Consider the following 16,923-nt stretch of genomic DNA (forward strand, 5'->3'; position numbering starts at 1 on the left):
GATAATTTGCATTACCGTCTTCATACTGTTTGCCCACAAAAGCTGAATAATGGGGGTTCATTAAGCTCCTTGTACAGACATATCCAAATTGTTTGCCTCCAGCCTTGGCTCCCTACCTGTGGCTGGGGAGGCAAGGATTGGCTTTTTATTGACTTGTCAAGCCTTAGGTTTGCATTACCAGCCAAGTAGCTCATGACCCATTCCATTTATTGCACTGTTTTGTGGTGGGGAAACAGGTAAAGGAATCCTGCTGGAAACCCCTCCTTCTGCACGTTTGGATGAATAAGGGCAGTGTTTGGAGCAGTTAAGGCACCGTGACCAAACCCTTGGACAGACAGGATGGCAGCAGCGTGGGGCTATTGTGGGACACAGCTGTGGGCGGTGTTGGTTACCCTGCCAGACGTTGCTTATTCAAGGGAAAGCTCCGGAGGAGAACTCAGTGAGGAATTAAAGAGGAGGGGGAAAAAAAGTGATACTTCAGGGAGAAAAATGGAGAAGGGCAAACCAGTGTTTGGGAAAATTCAACAATAGAGCTCAGGCAGTAAAAGTTTGTGTTTATTGCTGTGCTAATGGGCATCCCAATTATTTTAGCAGGGAAAGACTGTTAACTGTGCATTGACAGAACTGCTGCTCTGGGTGTTGGTCCAACTTCTGCTGTAAAAGAGCATGTAATGGTGAAATCATTCTGATATGATCAATAGACCACCTAAGTGAGGAGGCAGAGTAATGAAAAATGATCTTGCTCCTCTTCAAGGTGTGCTGAAGGAATTCCAGTGATCTTTACAGCTTTCATCAATCTTTGTGAGTGTATTTACAGACATACCCACATTTCTCTGTTCTGTGGTCTTTTAAATTATAAGAGCTGGAGGACTGATTTTCAGTGCCTTTTTAAATGCTGAATGTATCTTAATGAAGATACTGTCTCAGCTATGATTCATATCCCTTTCCCAATTGCTCTTTTTTAGTGTAACATATTGGCCCAAATCCTGCAGTAAAATCCCCATGTGTGGCCCTGTATCCATCCAAAAGTCTCCTTCACTTGGGTGGAGATTCCCCAGCCTCTCCCTTGCTGTAGGATTGTAGCTTTTACATAAAAAAAAGTGAAGAATACCATATCCCTTTTACCAAACCAAGCAGATGATCATTTTTGTTTCTATTTCTAGAGGTGATTTAGCACAGGTTTTTCTTCCTTGAGTGTGAATTAAATTTACAACTTCAGATGTAGTCCTTAGCTTTTTTCCTCCTTTTTTTTTTTTTTTTTAATTACTGAAGCCACCCCAACTAATTATTCATCCTGTTTATGTTAGGTAGTAGTCTGTGGCAAATTATTTTCATTTTGCTGCTGGCCACATTGGGTGATGACTCCAGAAGTGAATCCATAAAAAGGCTTGAGTCATTAGAAAACAAAACAACTTACTGTGAGATTCTTTGATTTTACTGCATATTGCTCAAGAGTAAAAAAAAAAAATGTATACTGTATACCACAATTTAAAAAAAAATACTTCAGGCAGGTTTAGACACATGAGGGAATTGCTTGTGCAAGTGGCCATGAGCAGCTGCCCTTATGAAGCATAACAGAAACTGATCAAATATGTGTGAGAGATTAGAAAGGCAGATGGGTATTAATTTCAAAAATAGACTTCCATAGAGGATGACTACAAGAGAAAGGTACTGATTTGTTCCTGTCTTTGACAAAGGTGCTTCTTTTTTTTCACTCTTTTATTGAGGTTTTTAAACAAAGGTGAGGAAATTCCTTAGACCCAAGGATTTGTGGGCTGGTTAATGGGATCTGGATGTGGACAATAAGACCCTAAAGAAATATCCACAAAAAACCAGATGGTCCTACCTGAATTTAGTGAAGTGGTCCTGTTAGCAACTGATCTTTAGCTGTGCAGTCTCCAAGTCTAGGACTGATTGTCTTGTTTCTTTCAAAAACAAGCTTGGTAACAAGCTGAAAATCACAGCTTAAAAGATTTGCTAAACCCATACTGGTACAACTTTTTGGTAGTTAATACAATTCGTGTTCTATACCCATTCCCACAAAAAGGGTGAATATAGGATTGGTTTATGGGCAAGCTTCTAGATTGTGCATCCCATAACATTTCCCAAAACAAATGACAATAAAAGGCAGTTTGTAGGGAACATAGAAAAGAAAGTTTGCAAAGAGCTCATTGACATAAACATGTTTTACCAGCTTCTGGCTTTGCTCTTGAGAACTCAGCAGAAGGGTTTGGTGCCAGGTGGTTTTAACATTGAAGATGTTTGTTATTGATGATAAGAGGAAAAAAAAAAAAGATGAAAGATACCAAGACGCCACGCTACCAGCTCAGTTTTGTTTTGTCAGACTGGCAATGAACCATCCCGAGGTGTAAGTCAGAATGGTGAGAAAATGGGAGGGAGATTTAGGAGTCATCGACAGAAAGGTGCTTGTGGTTGTTGGGAGAAATACTCTGGGTGTAAGAGATACAGAGGGTGAAGGCCAAGGGCAGAGCTCTGTTTCACTTAAAGCAATGGGAAAATAAACAGTAGAAAACCTGTAATTCAATTTCAACAGTGCCAGTGTCCGTAAACCAAAGGCGTTAGTTGGAAATGTCAGCTGGACTGAAGACCTCAAAAATGGTGTTTTCTGCCAGTGGGAGCAGAGCACTTGTGGCAAAGTTACTACAGTGAATTGTATTAATAACTCCTCCTGAAAGAATGTCAGGAGTTAGCATCATATATCTAGAAAAAAATAAAGGTAATGTGTCCAAGGCTGAAAACTACGGAGGTGAAATCCAAGTGAATTAAATGTTTTAAATGATATTGAGCAAATAGGAAAAGAGAAGAAGGAGGACCATGGAAATGAAGACAGAGAGATGATGAAGAATAATACAAGTATGAGCCAAGACCAGAAAGAATACATTCCTTTGGGTTCCATGTGCATTCTATCCTTAACTGAGGACTAGGACAGGATGGACAACAGCAGCAGGTTGATGGTGGTGGAAATCACCATAATAGATTAGGAAGGAAGATACAGGGACTGAAATCAAGGAATGGGATAATCTTCCAAGTTCTAGAAGAAATGGGTTGTAAATTTGCAGACTCAGTGGCAAGAAATTTTTGACACATTCATTTTTATTTTAAAATGCAACATTTGTTAAATCTATTTTGATAAACAGTAGTTAAAAATAGAAGTGCTGAAGAAGGGAAGAAAGGAACCTGGTAACAGCATTATACATAAATACAGTGCGAATTTTGAAGTAAGGCCCAGTTGAAAGCTCAGAAGTAAAGGAATCAAACACAAAACAGAAGTGAGCCATACAAGCAGGTTTGATATCACTAGACTCATTTGCCCAGAAGGAGATATTTGTGGGGGTTTGCCATAGTGTTGGTATAGGACAATTGTAGAATGATTTAGGTTGTAGAAGGTGTCTAAGATCATCAAGTCCAACCATTAACACAGCACTGCGAAGCCCATCATTAAACTATGTGCACGAGTGACACATCTACACATCTTTTAAATCCCTCCAGGGATGAGTGACTCCAGTACTGCCCTGGGCAGCCTGTTCCAGTGCTTCACAGCCCTTTTCATGAAGACATTTTCCCTAAAATCCAATCTGAACCTCCTCGGGCTCAACTGGAGGCCATTTCCTCTTGTCCTTTCATTTGTTACTTGAGAGAAGAAACCAACCCCCACCTGGCTGCACCTCCTGCCAGTGAGTTGTAGAAAGTGAGAAAGTCCCCCTGAGCCTCTTTTTCTCCAGGCTGAGCCCCTTTCCCAGCTCTCTCAGCTGCTCCTGATGCTCCAGACTCTTCCCAAGCTCCATTGAAAATGGAGAATGGGCTGTTGATCTCCATGTGCATGACTGAAGGTCAATATGCTTTACCTGAGAGAGGCAGGTACCCACAAAAGTGGATGTTATCTTGAAATAAGTGCTCAAAGTGCATTTCCCTGGTAGAGAAAGGTATCACTTGGCAGGTGACGTTTAAGTGCTTGCAAAATGGGGACTCCTCTGGAGGTTTGGTGCATTCTGGCACTTTACAAACTCACAAGTTGATCGCAACGTGTGCTTGTGAAGCTTCTATTTGCCAATATGACTTGTTTGCACAGAATAAAATATTCAGCAGGGCATAAAACAGCAAATAAATTTCCCTTTCTAAAATTAGGGAATTAGCCTACATTACAGAGCTTAAATCACACTGATTCTCCTACAGGGCTGAAATAAAATTTTCAGAATCACCTCTAATCTGTGAAGAATCTAAACCATATGGAAATTTCCTGATTTCCTTAGGCAGTTTCAGCATTCTTACCCATAGGTCTTACAGTGCTTACGTGTTTTCTGGTGCAACAATCACAGTTCCATGTGTGAGATTTTTCAGTAATAATTTACATCACTTTCTAGCATCAAGGAATTGATATCAGTAAGGGAATATCAAAGCTAATAGATAATATGATGATTGATAATCCAAGTGAATTGCACTAGTTTCACTTATGTCAGTGCAGCTGATGGTGTCATTTCCCTACATACAAAGACCCATTTAGCTCCAGCTCCTTACTTAAAAATGGGTGATGGGGTTCAGAAAAGCATTAAGACTGTTCAAATGTTACTTTTTTCCTTTGGGCAGAGAAACAGCTTCTTAGGAGCTCTGCCTCTGAGAAACAAAGATTACTGATTTTTTAACTGGACCTTCCCAAGTACTGATACAGCATTTTTTTGGAGCTCATTGCCCATAGCAGTCATTCCATCCTGTGGCCCATATCCTATTTAGGAAAAGCCATTTCCTTTTGGTGCACATCTTTCCCCTGTGTTTATATGAAGCAGTCAATGGGGCTTTCAGCCGTAAGGATCAGAATGAAATCAAATAAATTACTTCCAAAGATAGGAAACCATTTCACACCTTGGAGCTTCATTTTGCTCCAGATGTAGCATTTTACAGCTCATGCCACTTAGAGCCTATTAGAAACAAACTGACCTGTTGTGACACTGCAAATCTTGGTAGAATTTGCACTCTGCCTGCAAGCTGACACTTGGTTTTCATCCTGTTTGGGTTTGGAACTATAACGGTGGATGGGGTGATTGCCCTGGAGTGATGATTAAAATGGGTTTTCATTCACTCTACCCTCCTGAGAAACAGAAAAACTTCACTGAATATTTTTAATTGGTAGTCACAGCATTTGAGGATTTTTCTGTCTTTCTGTGTTTCTGCTTCAAATTTCACATCCCTCCAGTTTTTTTCCTTTTTATTATGATTAGATATGTTTTCTTGGTTACTACTGGGCACTCTGTGACCAGTAAATACATGTGTTCAGTGATAAATACACTGAGATTGTGAGCAGGACAGCTCCTGCTGGCATTTAGAAAGAAAACCGAAGTGAATTTAGGTTGGACACAACCAAATACACAGTGTTTACATTAATTCTGGAGGTTTTTTTCAAAGGGGGTGGTAACCTGTAGTCATGATTTATGGGGGCTTTTATTACCACATCTATTCCAAAGGTTTTCTCACCCCTTTATTCTGGAGGAGCTGTTTTGATTCAGAAACAACTTTTAATTGACCTTTTATCTTTCAGTGTAAAATCTGTTTGTGGTACATTGCCAGGGAAGCAGCCTGCTGTGAAGTGCAGTTCTTGTCTCAGGACTCTGAGCATGTTGGTGGTGGTTGATGTTCATTTGGGTTTGATTTCTGCAAAAATACTCATTCAGCCTCAGGTTTAGAGTTTGTGGATGGATGTGGAGAAGGAGGTGAAAGTTTGTCTTATGCAACATGCAGACTAAGTGATGATTTTGAAAACATACGAAAACACATTTGGAAAGAAGGTAGCAATATATGAATGGTGATGTCCCAAGGAAGTTTTTAAATCCCAGCAGGACTCAGTAACCAGGTGGATTGAGGCTCTGCTGCAGTGAGAGCCGCCTACTTGCAGTGTGCTCTGTGCCTCAATTTTCCTGTCTGTAAAACAGAGCTCATAAATCTTGCCATCATTTACATAGTGTTTTGATATCAGGTTTCTCTCCAAGTCTGAAGTAACAGTAATTATTGGTCATGGGACTGCTATTTCCCTTTGATTTCTCCCCACCTCCATATTGCCATGTGTGCAGCCCCTTCTTCAGGACAGGCTAAACCACCCTCGCTGAGATTACTCCATCACCTCTAATGGTGCAGCACAAAACCATTCATTTCTCCACTCTGGAGTCTAAAGTCTCTGAACTTCATTAGCCCAAGGGAGTGGTAGGCCCAAGCGTGCTCCGAAATGCCGATCTCCTGTTTTGATAACTGAGCTCTAAAATCAAGATAAACAAGCTGCCCTATATACTGAACATGTCCTAATTGCACACTTCAGGCACGCCAGCCAATCAATGAGCGTGTGCCGCTCGCTAATGAATATTTGTAGTTTTGGAAGATTTCACATGTGGTGTTCCTTGCAGCTTCTGCAGTTATTAGCAGAGTGGCTTCGAAGACCCTGTGCAGGAGGAGAACCTGGCTTTAGACCAAGGAACTCTGTAATTTAATTTCATATGTTAGCTGGGCATGGTCACTCTTATTCAAATTGTATTAGCTAATACTTCTTTCAAACTGTTTACACTGTGTGCAAAGTTGTGTTTAAAGTCCTATTAGCTAATACATTTCCTAGTCTAGACTTGGGGAGGGTTGACTCCCTGAAGAAATCACAGCAGGACTTTGTTTACTTGCAGGAGGTAGGAGAGGAAGGCAGGGAAAGAAGGGGCAGTGATGTTTGAAACCATCCAAATTATCTCTGCTGTGCCAGTATTTTGCTATCTGTCCCTATGCTCACTTTTATTATTGCTAGGAGTTTGTTTATTGAGAGGTGGCTCTCAAGTCATGAGGATGACTTTGCAAACCATGGGAGTATTGGCAGCAATCAAGGTCTTGGGCATTCAGCACTGGGAGCCAGGGCTCTCTGTGGGAGCAGTGGAAGAAGGAAAGCACAGAAGGAACATCTGAGCTGGGGATAGCCAGTCTGGCAGGAGCCCCAGGAGCCACACACTGAAACTTTCACTGAACCACATACACGTCATGAGCCAAAGAGAAAACTTCCTTGGTGGGAGATAACGGTGGGGGTTTGGATGTTTCCCACTAACAGGAGAAAGAGGCTGGTTTTGATGCACAGATTGCTCCCAGGATGGCCTGATAGTAGGACTCCCTTCCTTCCACAAGGCACAGACAACATAAATTAGGAGTCCTGCACTTTGACTCACAGTCTAGCACCTAACTGACACAAATATAGTCTGAGGATCCCACACTGGGTACCTGAAGAAATCACTGGGATGTAAATGGTGTGAATGTCTTCAGTTTTGCTGATGGAAAAATGATCGCCTTTTAGATTCCACTCCACTCTTTGATTTTCTCCTGTTCACTTGTAATAGGTGTGATGCAGCATCTGGGGGTTAGGCAGGGTTACCAAACCCATTGCTTTGTTTCCTTTTACTAAGTCTGTTTTTACTATAACTTGCCATAGTTCTGATTTTGTGGTGCAACTGGCAAATCTTGTGAGAAAAAACACCATCATCTCAGCCAGGCATTAAATACTGTATAATTCCAAGCCTTTCTCAAATGATGGCTTGGATTATTGACTAGAAATTCAGACAATGTCTCCAATCATAGTGATATTGCCTTTGGAATATCCTAGGAGAGTTGTAATAAACTCTAAAGTTGAACATAAAATTCCCATTGACAGCGGAGCTGGACAGTCCTGGTTCTCAGGAGTTGTTGCAATTTGATTTTCATCATGGTTTCTCTCCTGATGTCTTCATTTTTTACTTTCTTTAGCAATCTTTCTCCCTGGAATGTCTAACCTTTCTTTAAATCACCCACTTCATACAGTCCCATCACAAATCAATTGCACTCCTACAGTTACCACTCAAATATAAATAAATTAGTTAAATGATTTACCAAAATGTGGTAAAACAAATAGACCTATCCTGTGTTCTGTTTGAGGGTTTAGTGGGGGTTTTTTTCGGGAGGGGGAGGGGGGAGTTGGAGCTTTTTTTTTTGTTTTGGTTTTTTTGGTTCTGATTTTCAAAATGTCCTTTTCCTTCTCCTTGTTTCTAACCTAGAGCCTTGTAGTAAGGGCTTTTTCTGCCTTGTCTGTTAAATTGCATGCACATCAATAACACTGTGTATCAACAGTCATTAATAAACCTTGAGTTCTCTATGTATCCCCCTTCCTGGGCAAAATGGTTCTATACAGTGTATTTACTAGAGCTACATCCTGTCTACTTCAGCTACTCGAGTAAGTAGCAATATTTTAACTGCTGAGTGTATAGTGTGCGTCATTTATTTGTCCTGACTGGATCCACTGCTGATTCCATAAACATTTGGGGAAAGAAATACCAAACTAGCAAATATTTGCAGAACCCCCTAATGTAGGATCTTAAGAGGATGATATCGTCTCTCAGTTTGAAGATTAAAATCAGTGCTGTTCACAGCTGATTAACTTTCCTTTCTAATATTTCCCACAAATTGCGCTAATGTAATAAAACTTAACGAAACAAGGTTTAGAAACAGAGAATATTTATATGACAGTGAGGTACAGAGTGGCTCAGTCTGTCCTGGTATTCACTTTGTAATGGCACTGTGCTTTATCCTGTAAATGGATGGGTGCAGCAGCCTCTTTGGTGACTCCAGGGTGACGTGAATTAGCTGCACTATGGTTTCTTTCTCTCTATTGTGATCGATTGTTGCTTTCTGCCCCATCAGCTCTAACGATTCTCAATGTTGCTCCTACAGAGTCATCAGCAAAGTGGTGTCAGCTCCAGAGGCCAAACCTTCCACTCCTGCAGCACGGCCCAAAACTCCTCCACCTGTGCCATCACCGGTGCCAGCTCCTGTTCATGTCACCCCTCCTCCAGCTCCAGCTCCTCCTCCTCCCCAGGCCACCATCTCACCAGTCCTGATCCCACCACCCTCTCCAGCCGTGTCAGCAGCTGGAGGCTCCAAAGCTCCTGTTCGGAGTGTGGTGACCGAGACCGTCAGTACTTACGTGGTAGGTGACACATGGCACTGCCGAGCTCTGTCCCAGTGCCAGGGCCATTCCTCTCTGGAATTGGTGAGCTCCTGGGTGACTCATCATCTCATGGCTCCTGGATTTGGAATGTTGCTCTCTGTGAAGCTTCTGTTTATCCAGCCCTTGTTTCCACACACATTTTGAGGGGTTAATAACTTAATTAAAACACTACAACTTAGTGTTGTATTTTCAATTTTTCGTTGGTTCCCAGCTCCAAATTTAAGTTCTTTCTAACAAGTCCAGCCATATCCCACATGATATTTTCTGCTAAGTGAGCTAGAGCACTTATTTTTGAAGGTGGAGGTTTTTTATAGGTGCTTTCAAAAGTGTTGAATTGAAACCTCAAATGTCAAACTCACCATAGATTTTGCTGTCAGTCAGGGAAAGTACAAAACCCTCATACAACATCAAGAACTTGACTTAGCCCTCATTTGAAATGTGTAGAGGCCACTAATCTCTTTCCTGGTTTCCTCGACACAGAGAAATTGCAGATGGTTGTGCATCTCAGAAGTCTGTAGATAGTTCATTAGTCTACACTTCATTTGTGTGTTTGACACATGCTCTGAACTTGGCCTCTGTCTGTCAGCATTCTTCATTCTTTTGGAAAAGTCTCTTGTGTAACATGGTGTAGAAACTGCATTCCCTAAAAGAATGTGGATATATGTCTGGGTAGGACAGTGCTTGCTGTGCTGCTGAGAATTTCTGCTTTAGATGCTATGTAAAATGAAGTCCTGAACATTCCTGGTCCTTGAAAAGCAGTAGTACCATTCACAAGGGTAGCAGTGTTGTTATTCTCCCTGTCCTGGCTAAATTCCAGCTTGATTGGCAACACCTTGCATAGCTGCAGTTTAAAAATTTCTCCATTTAAAACACGTAAAGCTTTTATTACAGAGTTTGCCATGCTTTAATTACAACATATGCATGATTTTTTTTTTAATTTTTATCATTCAGGTTTTACTATTGATTCCTCATATAAATCTACCCCGTGTTTCTAATGGAAAGGTGCTTCCCTGCTGGACTTAAACTGCTGTATCATGTTACTGGTCTCTATTTAAACAGATGCTACATTTCACTCCTGAGTTAGTTACAGCACTGGACAATGTCACATGGGCTGTGCATATCCTTAGAGTGCAGAACACACATCCTCACCTTTGGTATCACAGGTGTAAACCCAGTGTCACTTTTATTATTACAGTCACTATTATTATTATTATTGTCATTTTTATTACAGTAGTACCCAAAAGTTTCAAAATTTACTTTAAGAGAGAAACATTTCCTAAATATTCTACTGCATCACATTTTCTTCCGTAATCACAAAAAGAAATAATTTAGAGATTATGTTAGTTTAAAGAAGAAAAACTTAGCACTTTGCCTAGATACTACCAGTGATAACACTCTTAGTACCTTGTGGAAAATTCAGATGACATGGAGGCTTCAGGTTATTTTTGTTTTCCATAGAACCATAGAATCACAGAGCAATTTGGGTTGGAAGGGACCTTAAAGATCATCTTGTTCCACCCCCTGCCAGGGGCAGACACTCCTTCCATTCAACCGTGTTGCTCCAAGCCCTGTCCAACCTAGCCCTGAACATTTCCAGAGATGGGAGGTCCAAACTTCTCTGGGCAACCTGCACAGTGCCTCATCATCATTTTTGTAAATACTTTTTCCCTAATATGTAATCTAAACTTACTTGTCCTATCACTCCCTGCTCTTGTGAAAAGTGACTTTTTACATTTTAGTTGAAACCAAGGCTTTACTGCATTAGGACTCAAATATGTGCACATGCAGAGAGACATGTGAGGTGAGACATTTATAAGTCAAAATGCTGAGAGAGAGTTTGGGGAAGAAGAAAATAATTAATAACTATTAGCCTCTTTTATGAAGTAAATCCAGGTCACAGAATTATGACACGATTTTCCTCAGATCACATGGGAAAGCTGCTCTAGAGATAAGACTGGAGCCAGTGTGACGGAAGTGCACAACTCCCTTCTGCAGGGGATTTTATAGTTCAAAAAAGAAAGGATACACATCTCCCTGCTGGATAGCATCTCAGTCCATGTGCTCTGCTCATTAGCTTTCAGTGGTTTGTACCAACACAGCGGTCAGCAATCCCACTCTGTCCCTCCTTCCACGACCCTTGGCTCATTAAGGAATGGGAAGTTATGCAATATTTTTAATATCCTTATTCAGCGGCCCAAGTTCTTGTTTAACAAACAGGCAGAGGTTGCTGCAATTACAGACCACCCTGCCCCTCTCCAGCCCCTGAAAGCCTGAGGCAGGTATTCTGCAGGGGAGAAAAAAAAAGACCAAAAATCTAAGTTTGAAAAAGTTAGGGTGTCTATTTTCTGGTAGGGCAAGATCAGGCAGTGCTGCCTACACCTGGCAGGGCCAGTGTCCAAGGCAGGCAGCACCAGCAATGGGGTGCCCATGCTGGGGAATGATGGGGGTGCAGTAAGGTGTTCAGGCAGGTTTTGTAGCCCTCAGATCAATATCCCACAGCATCCCTTTTCTGCTGCACCACAGCACAGCATCCCCTGCCTCTCCAGCAGGGTTATCCCACCAAAAATGCCTCTGCACCTCTTCACTCTGAGCCCAGGCACTTCACCTGGGGAGCAGATGCTTCTCCAGCAACTTAAAATGACTTTGCAGATGTGAGATTAGATGGTAGATAGGAATGATTATTGCAATCAATCAGCTTGGAAATCGAGTTAATTTTATGATGGTGCCTACTCCGTGTCGCTGTTGGGAAGGGAATTGTTCCCTGGGTAGTATTGCTGGGCCTTGTATTTTCGAGTTTTAAACCACAAAAACATTCAGGGCTTTAAAAGGAATCAAGGAAGAGTGATGTGTTGGTTGCAGCTCTGGTACATTCCTATTGATTTTTCGGGAAGTGGTGTAAGATGTACAGACCACCATGTCGTGGTGTTTTTTTTTCTTTTTTTTTTTTTACTAAGTACATTTGAGGCTTTTCATCTGCTACTTTTTAATATCATGTTTGTAAGCTGTACAGATAGCAAAAAGTTATTGCCTGAGATACGTGTAAAAGCACAAAAGGTGGGAACAAAACAGTTTCTGTTTTTGAGATTTAGCGATAATGTGCAAATCTTCATAAAGGAGTGATGGAGTCAGGGTAATGCCCCAGACATTTTGTACTTTGTACTGTTAATTGCACTCCTTTAGGTGGGTTCTGTGACATTTTGTGTGCATGTTTTTAGCAAAGAGCTGTTCAAGAAACCACTGGAAATTTAAAAATACAAACAATGGGTCAAGCAGGGTATAAACATTAAAAAAATGCATATGATGAACCCAGTGAGCAGCTGCCCAGCACTGTAAATGATCTGCCTTTCTTGTTTCATTTACCCTTTAGTAAATTGTACTGTGACATAAATGTCATAAGGGGAATGGAAAGTTACTCAGTAACAACTTTTTTTATATCCTGATCTTATCAGCTCGTTGGAGTTGAAGACTTTGGCTAATAAGTAATGCAGCAATATATACACACGGCGCTGTATATTTTACATGCACATAAGAACTGTTATCTTACACAGGAGGCTGCCATGGCTCCTGCTTGCCATTAACAGGGTCGAATTTTAAAAGTATAGACAGAGAAGGAATTGTGTCCTTAAGCCCTGTCTCTGTGTGTGAATGCCCATGCTTAGGTTGGGTGGTGTAACTGGCTTTACTGGTTTACAGGACAATGCAGAAAAATACATGATTTTGTCGTCATGAGCAGCGTAGGAAAATCAATTAAGACGTAACACTGAGCTCTCATGATCAGAGAATTCACACATAACAATGGGGGCTGCTGAATTGCTTAGCCTGATAAGCAAGAAACCTTTTTTTTTTTTCTGTTTGTTTGTTTTTTTAATGTCAATTTTCCTGCCTGCTTAGCCCTGAAAACCAGCTAACTTTGCTTTTCTTTGCGCCAGATCCGAGACGAGTGGGGTAACCAGATCTGGATCTGTCCTGGCTGTAACAAGCCAGATGATGGCAGTCCAATGATAGGTTGTGATGACTGCGATGATTGGTATCACTGGTAAGTTCCTCTCATCCATCCTACTTTGCCAGTCCCTGGCAGATTTGGGCTATATTATTAAGAAACCCCTTTTTTCCTAATAGTTCGTGACGTTGGGAATATTTAAATAGCTTTACTGTGTCCAATTTAATAATCTGGAAGATATTTTTATCTCCCTTGCTCTGAAATTTGAAAAAGCAGATTTTAAGCTGTGAAGGAGAGTTACTTTTTAATTAATGGGCATTGGTGATAACGGTTGTTTTTGAAACTGCTGGGAAATATTGCTGAGTCTGGTAATTTTGTGAGAACTACAGGATTATGAGCACAGTGTATACAGATAGACAGTTCAAATTATGAAGCATTGTATGAACAGTAATATAAATGTCAGCTCTTATAAAAAGGTTGGGGGGAATTAATCACTTTTTAGGCGTTTTTTTAAAAAGCTACATAAAATCATAAGGGTTTTTGCAGATGTGTTAAAGAAGCATTTGAAATTATTTTAAATCTAGTCTATTACACCTGAAAGTGCACTCATATTTTCTACTAAAACAACACTTTTTATCTGAGTATCCTTTTGATATTTCTCTTTTGTTTCAAATCTAGAGTTTTTAGGTTTCTGTTAGATTGTTATATTCGTTAAGATAATGATAATATAATTGCTATATTAATTTGAGGGCCAGATCCTGTCTCCCACTGGAAAGATGTATTTTCTGGGGTAAGAAACAGAAGCAACATTACTCCACTGAGACGATGTGATATTTTCCTGTCCTTCACAGGCCTTGCGTTGGGCTTACAGCTGCACCCCCAGAAGAGATGCAATGGTTCTGCTCCAAGTGTGCCAACAAAAGGAAGGATAAAAAACACAAGAAGAGGAAGCACAGGGCACACTGAAGATCTGGCAGGGGACTGAAGTCGTGCAGTCACCGCGGCACCTCCTGCCCCGACTCGGCTGCAGGAGGGATGCACCCTGCCCGTGTCCCCTCCGGCTGTCAGGGTCGTGTCTCTGCAGTGAATCAGGGGCAAGGAGATGCTCTCAGCCAGGGGCTCTTGGGTTTCACAGACCATCCGAGCCCAGGGCATTGGATTTTGGTACATTCTGATGCTGTTTCTTTTCCCGGCCAAGGGGAATTTGCACAGAGCGCTGCGAAGACTTCGGCGGTTCCTGGGACTGCTCCCGCTCCTGTGGCTCGGCAGCAACACGGATGAATGTTGTAAATACAGATATCTGTCCTATTCTTTCTCGATTTGTTATTAATCCCTCTTGAACCTTTGCAGTAAGGTGCTGAGAGGAGGAGAAAATGTAAATTGCAGTAAGTTGTAAACTGAGACAACCTTCTGGAATGAATTCTGTAGTCTGGATACAGGTCAGCCTCGACTCTTGCTGAGCCAGATAATCATAACGTGGAAATAAAAAGTGGCTGGTAAATATTTTTGTGACGAGAATATATGAAGCTTTTTTCCTTGATTTTTAGTACTAACATAAAATAAACATGTTCAAGCTTTTGTGATATATCTTCTATTTTTAAAAAAAAAAATTTCTATTGTGTGAATTTTTTTCTTCCGTGTGAATTTCTTTCGGTGGACCTGTAATATATTTTATACTTTGATTTTTGGTTTGTTTTGTTTGTTTTTTTTTTTTTTTAAGTCTTTGTCAACGTACCTTTTCATTGCTTGTACATTTCATCGGTGTGTAAAAACACTTCCCATTAAAAGATTTTCACACGTGTAAATACCTGATATTTATAAAGTAATTTTTTTTTAATTATTTTTTAGGGCTTGAGGATTTTTTGTTGTCGTTTTCCCAAGAATACAAACCTAGCAGCTACTAAAAGCCCGTGTGACAAACGCCTGTCCTCATGGCAGTGAGGGATTGGTGAGCTCTGCCCCAGCTGTGCATGCACGAGGAGGTGGCCAGCACCGTAATTAGGCCTCGATTCAGATACTTAAACATGTGGTAACTTCTTAAGAAGTGAGTAATCCTATTGCCTTCAAGGAGCCTGTTCCCACACTTGGTTATACATGTGCTTAAATGCCTTCTGAATTGGGAGCTTAGGCCAGGGGGGCTCTGCACTTCTGGTGGCAGCTACAGCGTGTTAATCTGTAGCTGGAATGGATTTTTTCCCCCTTTTTCTCCCTTTTTTTTTTTTTTAAACAAGTGGTTAGTGAGTTTGCCAAAAGGATCATCGTGTTTAGGTAGGGGAGATGAAGGTGTGTTCCTCTGCTTTGTGTATCTCCTTGGAAAGACCAGCAAAGTGAATCCTAATCGCATTCCTCATTGAAAAATTCAAGGGGAAAGTGCAGAGAAAATGAAATAAAAGTCAGTGTTAGATACTGTAGTGCAATGGATGTCAGAGCTAAGTAAGAATAAATCTTGGAAAAAATTTATGCCTTTTGTTTTCTAATCAATTTTAGATTGCATTGGTTTATTTGGGGATATTTCTATTTTAAACCAATGCAGTGAGAACTTCTGATGTTAGAGAAATATAGCCCTTTAGCCTGTTGTGCAGATATTAAGAGTTATTTTTTAAATGCATCCAAATTGATATTAATGAGAATGAATTAGTCATGTTTTTAAAAGTACCAGTCTAGTTAGGGAAATGAGGCTTTGCTGATAGAACTGTTAAATTGCAAATCAGTGGAGATATGGATGAAATTGGTTTATTAAAAGTGCACTGTTACCTGCTTTGTTCAATGCCATCTCGTTTATATTCCGTCCCTGTTAATTACCAGTCAAGAAAGTTCTTGAGTTTGATTTTTTATTTTATTTCATTTCGAATTTGTTGGATGTTGCAATCCTGATTCTTGGTTTTTTCCACATGTAATGTGCAGACATACAAAATACGCCGTCTTTGGTCATTTCTGGTTGCAATAATAAAGAAATTAGCTTTTGGTAAGTTGTTTATGCATTTCCTCCTCCTCTCCGTGAATCAGAACTTCTTACATTTAACCAGCTGAATTACTCAGGATGCCATGGGAGGGCTGAACTTGCCCCTTTCGATGGCTGTTCTGCATGCTTGGCCTTGCTGCTGCTAAATTGGTTTCTTACCCCAGCTTTTATGATTTTATAAATGACCCCTGTGGTAATAAAACCAAAGCATCATTTTCAGGAGGCTTGTGTGGCTGAGGGGATTAGTAACAGGAGAAGGGGCCCTTCACCTCCAGGTCATCAGTTTGAAGCCAGGCTTGGTGCTGAGCCTGCCTTCCTTTCACTTACGCTGGTGTGGATCAGGAATCAGTGGCATAAATGAATAATCATTCCAGAAATGGTTATCCCTGAGCAGCCATGTGACTTGGACCTTCTTTACTGCACCTGGCCTCCCTCAACACTGAGCAAGCCCAGCTCCTTCCCCAGACCTTTGTATTTGCTGCTGTAACTTAACAAGTTGGGTTTCTTCTCCATAAACTTCATGTATGGGAAGTTAGGGAACAGTTTGGGCTGTTGCCTTGATACACTGCTTGATTTTAGGGCTGGGATTTGTATTCATCTGAATCTTTTAATGATTTGGGGTTTAGGACACCACCATCCATGGGAAGAGGGCACAGTGGGTGGGCTCTAGCTTGGTTTGCTCATTGCATGTCGTGGGAGAGCATCCAAGTCTCTGAATGGTTTTCCTGCCTCGAAGTGCAGCTTCATCAAAAGGAGCATCAATTGGGAGCACTGCCTATGGAAAATGTGTATCTGTGGGTGGTTGGAGTAGAACTGGTGTAGAGACAAAGTAAAGAATTAGAGGGTTTTCAGTGAGGAAACAACTCACCATCTGTTCCAATATAAAGAGTAGACAGGTACAATTTTCCACCTTTATGGATCCACCATGTGTAGTGGATTTAAGCAGGACAGTGAGGATGGGTCGTAAATATTCAAGAAAACAGAATAAAAACTATTCCGTGAGAAAAGTTTGTT

At 40.9% G+C, this 16,923-nt stretch overlaps 1 protein-coding gene across 1 annotated transcript in view; it reads left to right on the forward strand.

The window, feature by feature from the left end:
- TAF3 (TATA-box binding protein associated factor 3) overlaps positions 1–15,916 on the forward strand; it is a 113,511-nt gene extending 97,595 nt beyond the window's left edge. The window contains exons 5-7 of the mRNA XM_085082478.1: positions 8,731–8,986; positions 12,937–13,043; positions 13,799–15,916. Of these exons, the coding sequence (XP_084938604.1) occupies positions 8,731–8,986; positions 12,937–13,043; positions 13,799–13,913 (478 nt within the window). The 3' untranslated portion in view covers positions 13,914–15,916. The remainder of the gene's footprint in view (positions 1–8,730; positions 8,987–12,936; positions 13,044–13,798) is intronic.
- The last annotated feature ends 1,007 nt before the right edge of the window (positions 15,917–16,923 follow it).

This window comes from Lichenostomus cassidix, chromosome 1Aa, assembly GCF_008360975.1.
Source record: "Lichenostomus cassidix isolate B80296 chromosome 1Aa, HeHo_3.0, whole genome shotgun sequence".
Lineage (NCBI taxonomy): Eukaryota > Metazoa > Chordata > Aves > Passeriformes > Meliphagidae > Lichenostomus > Lichenostomus cassidix.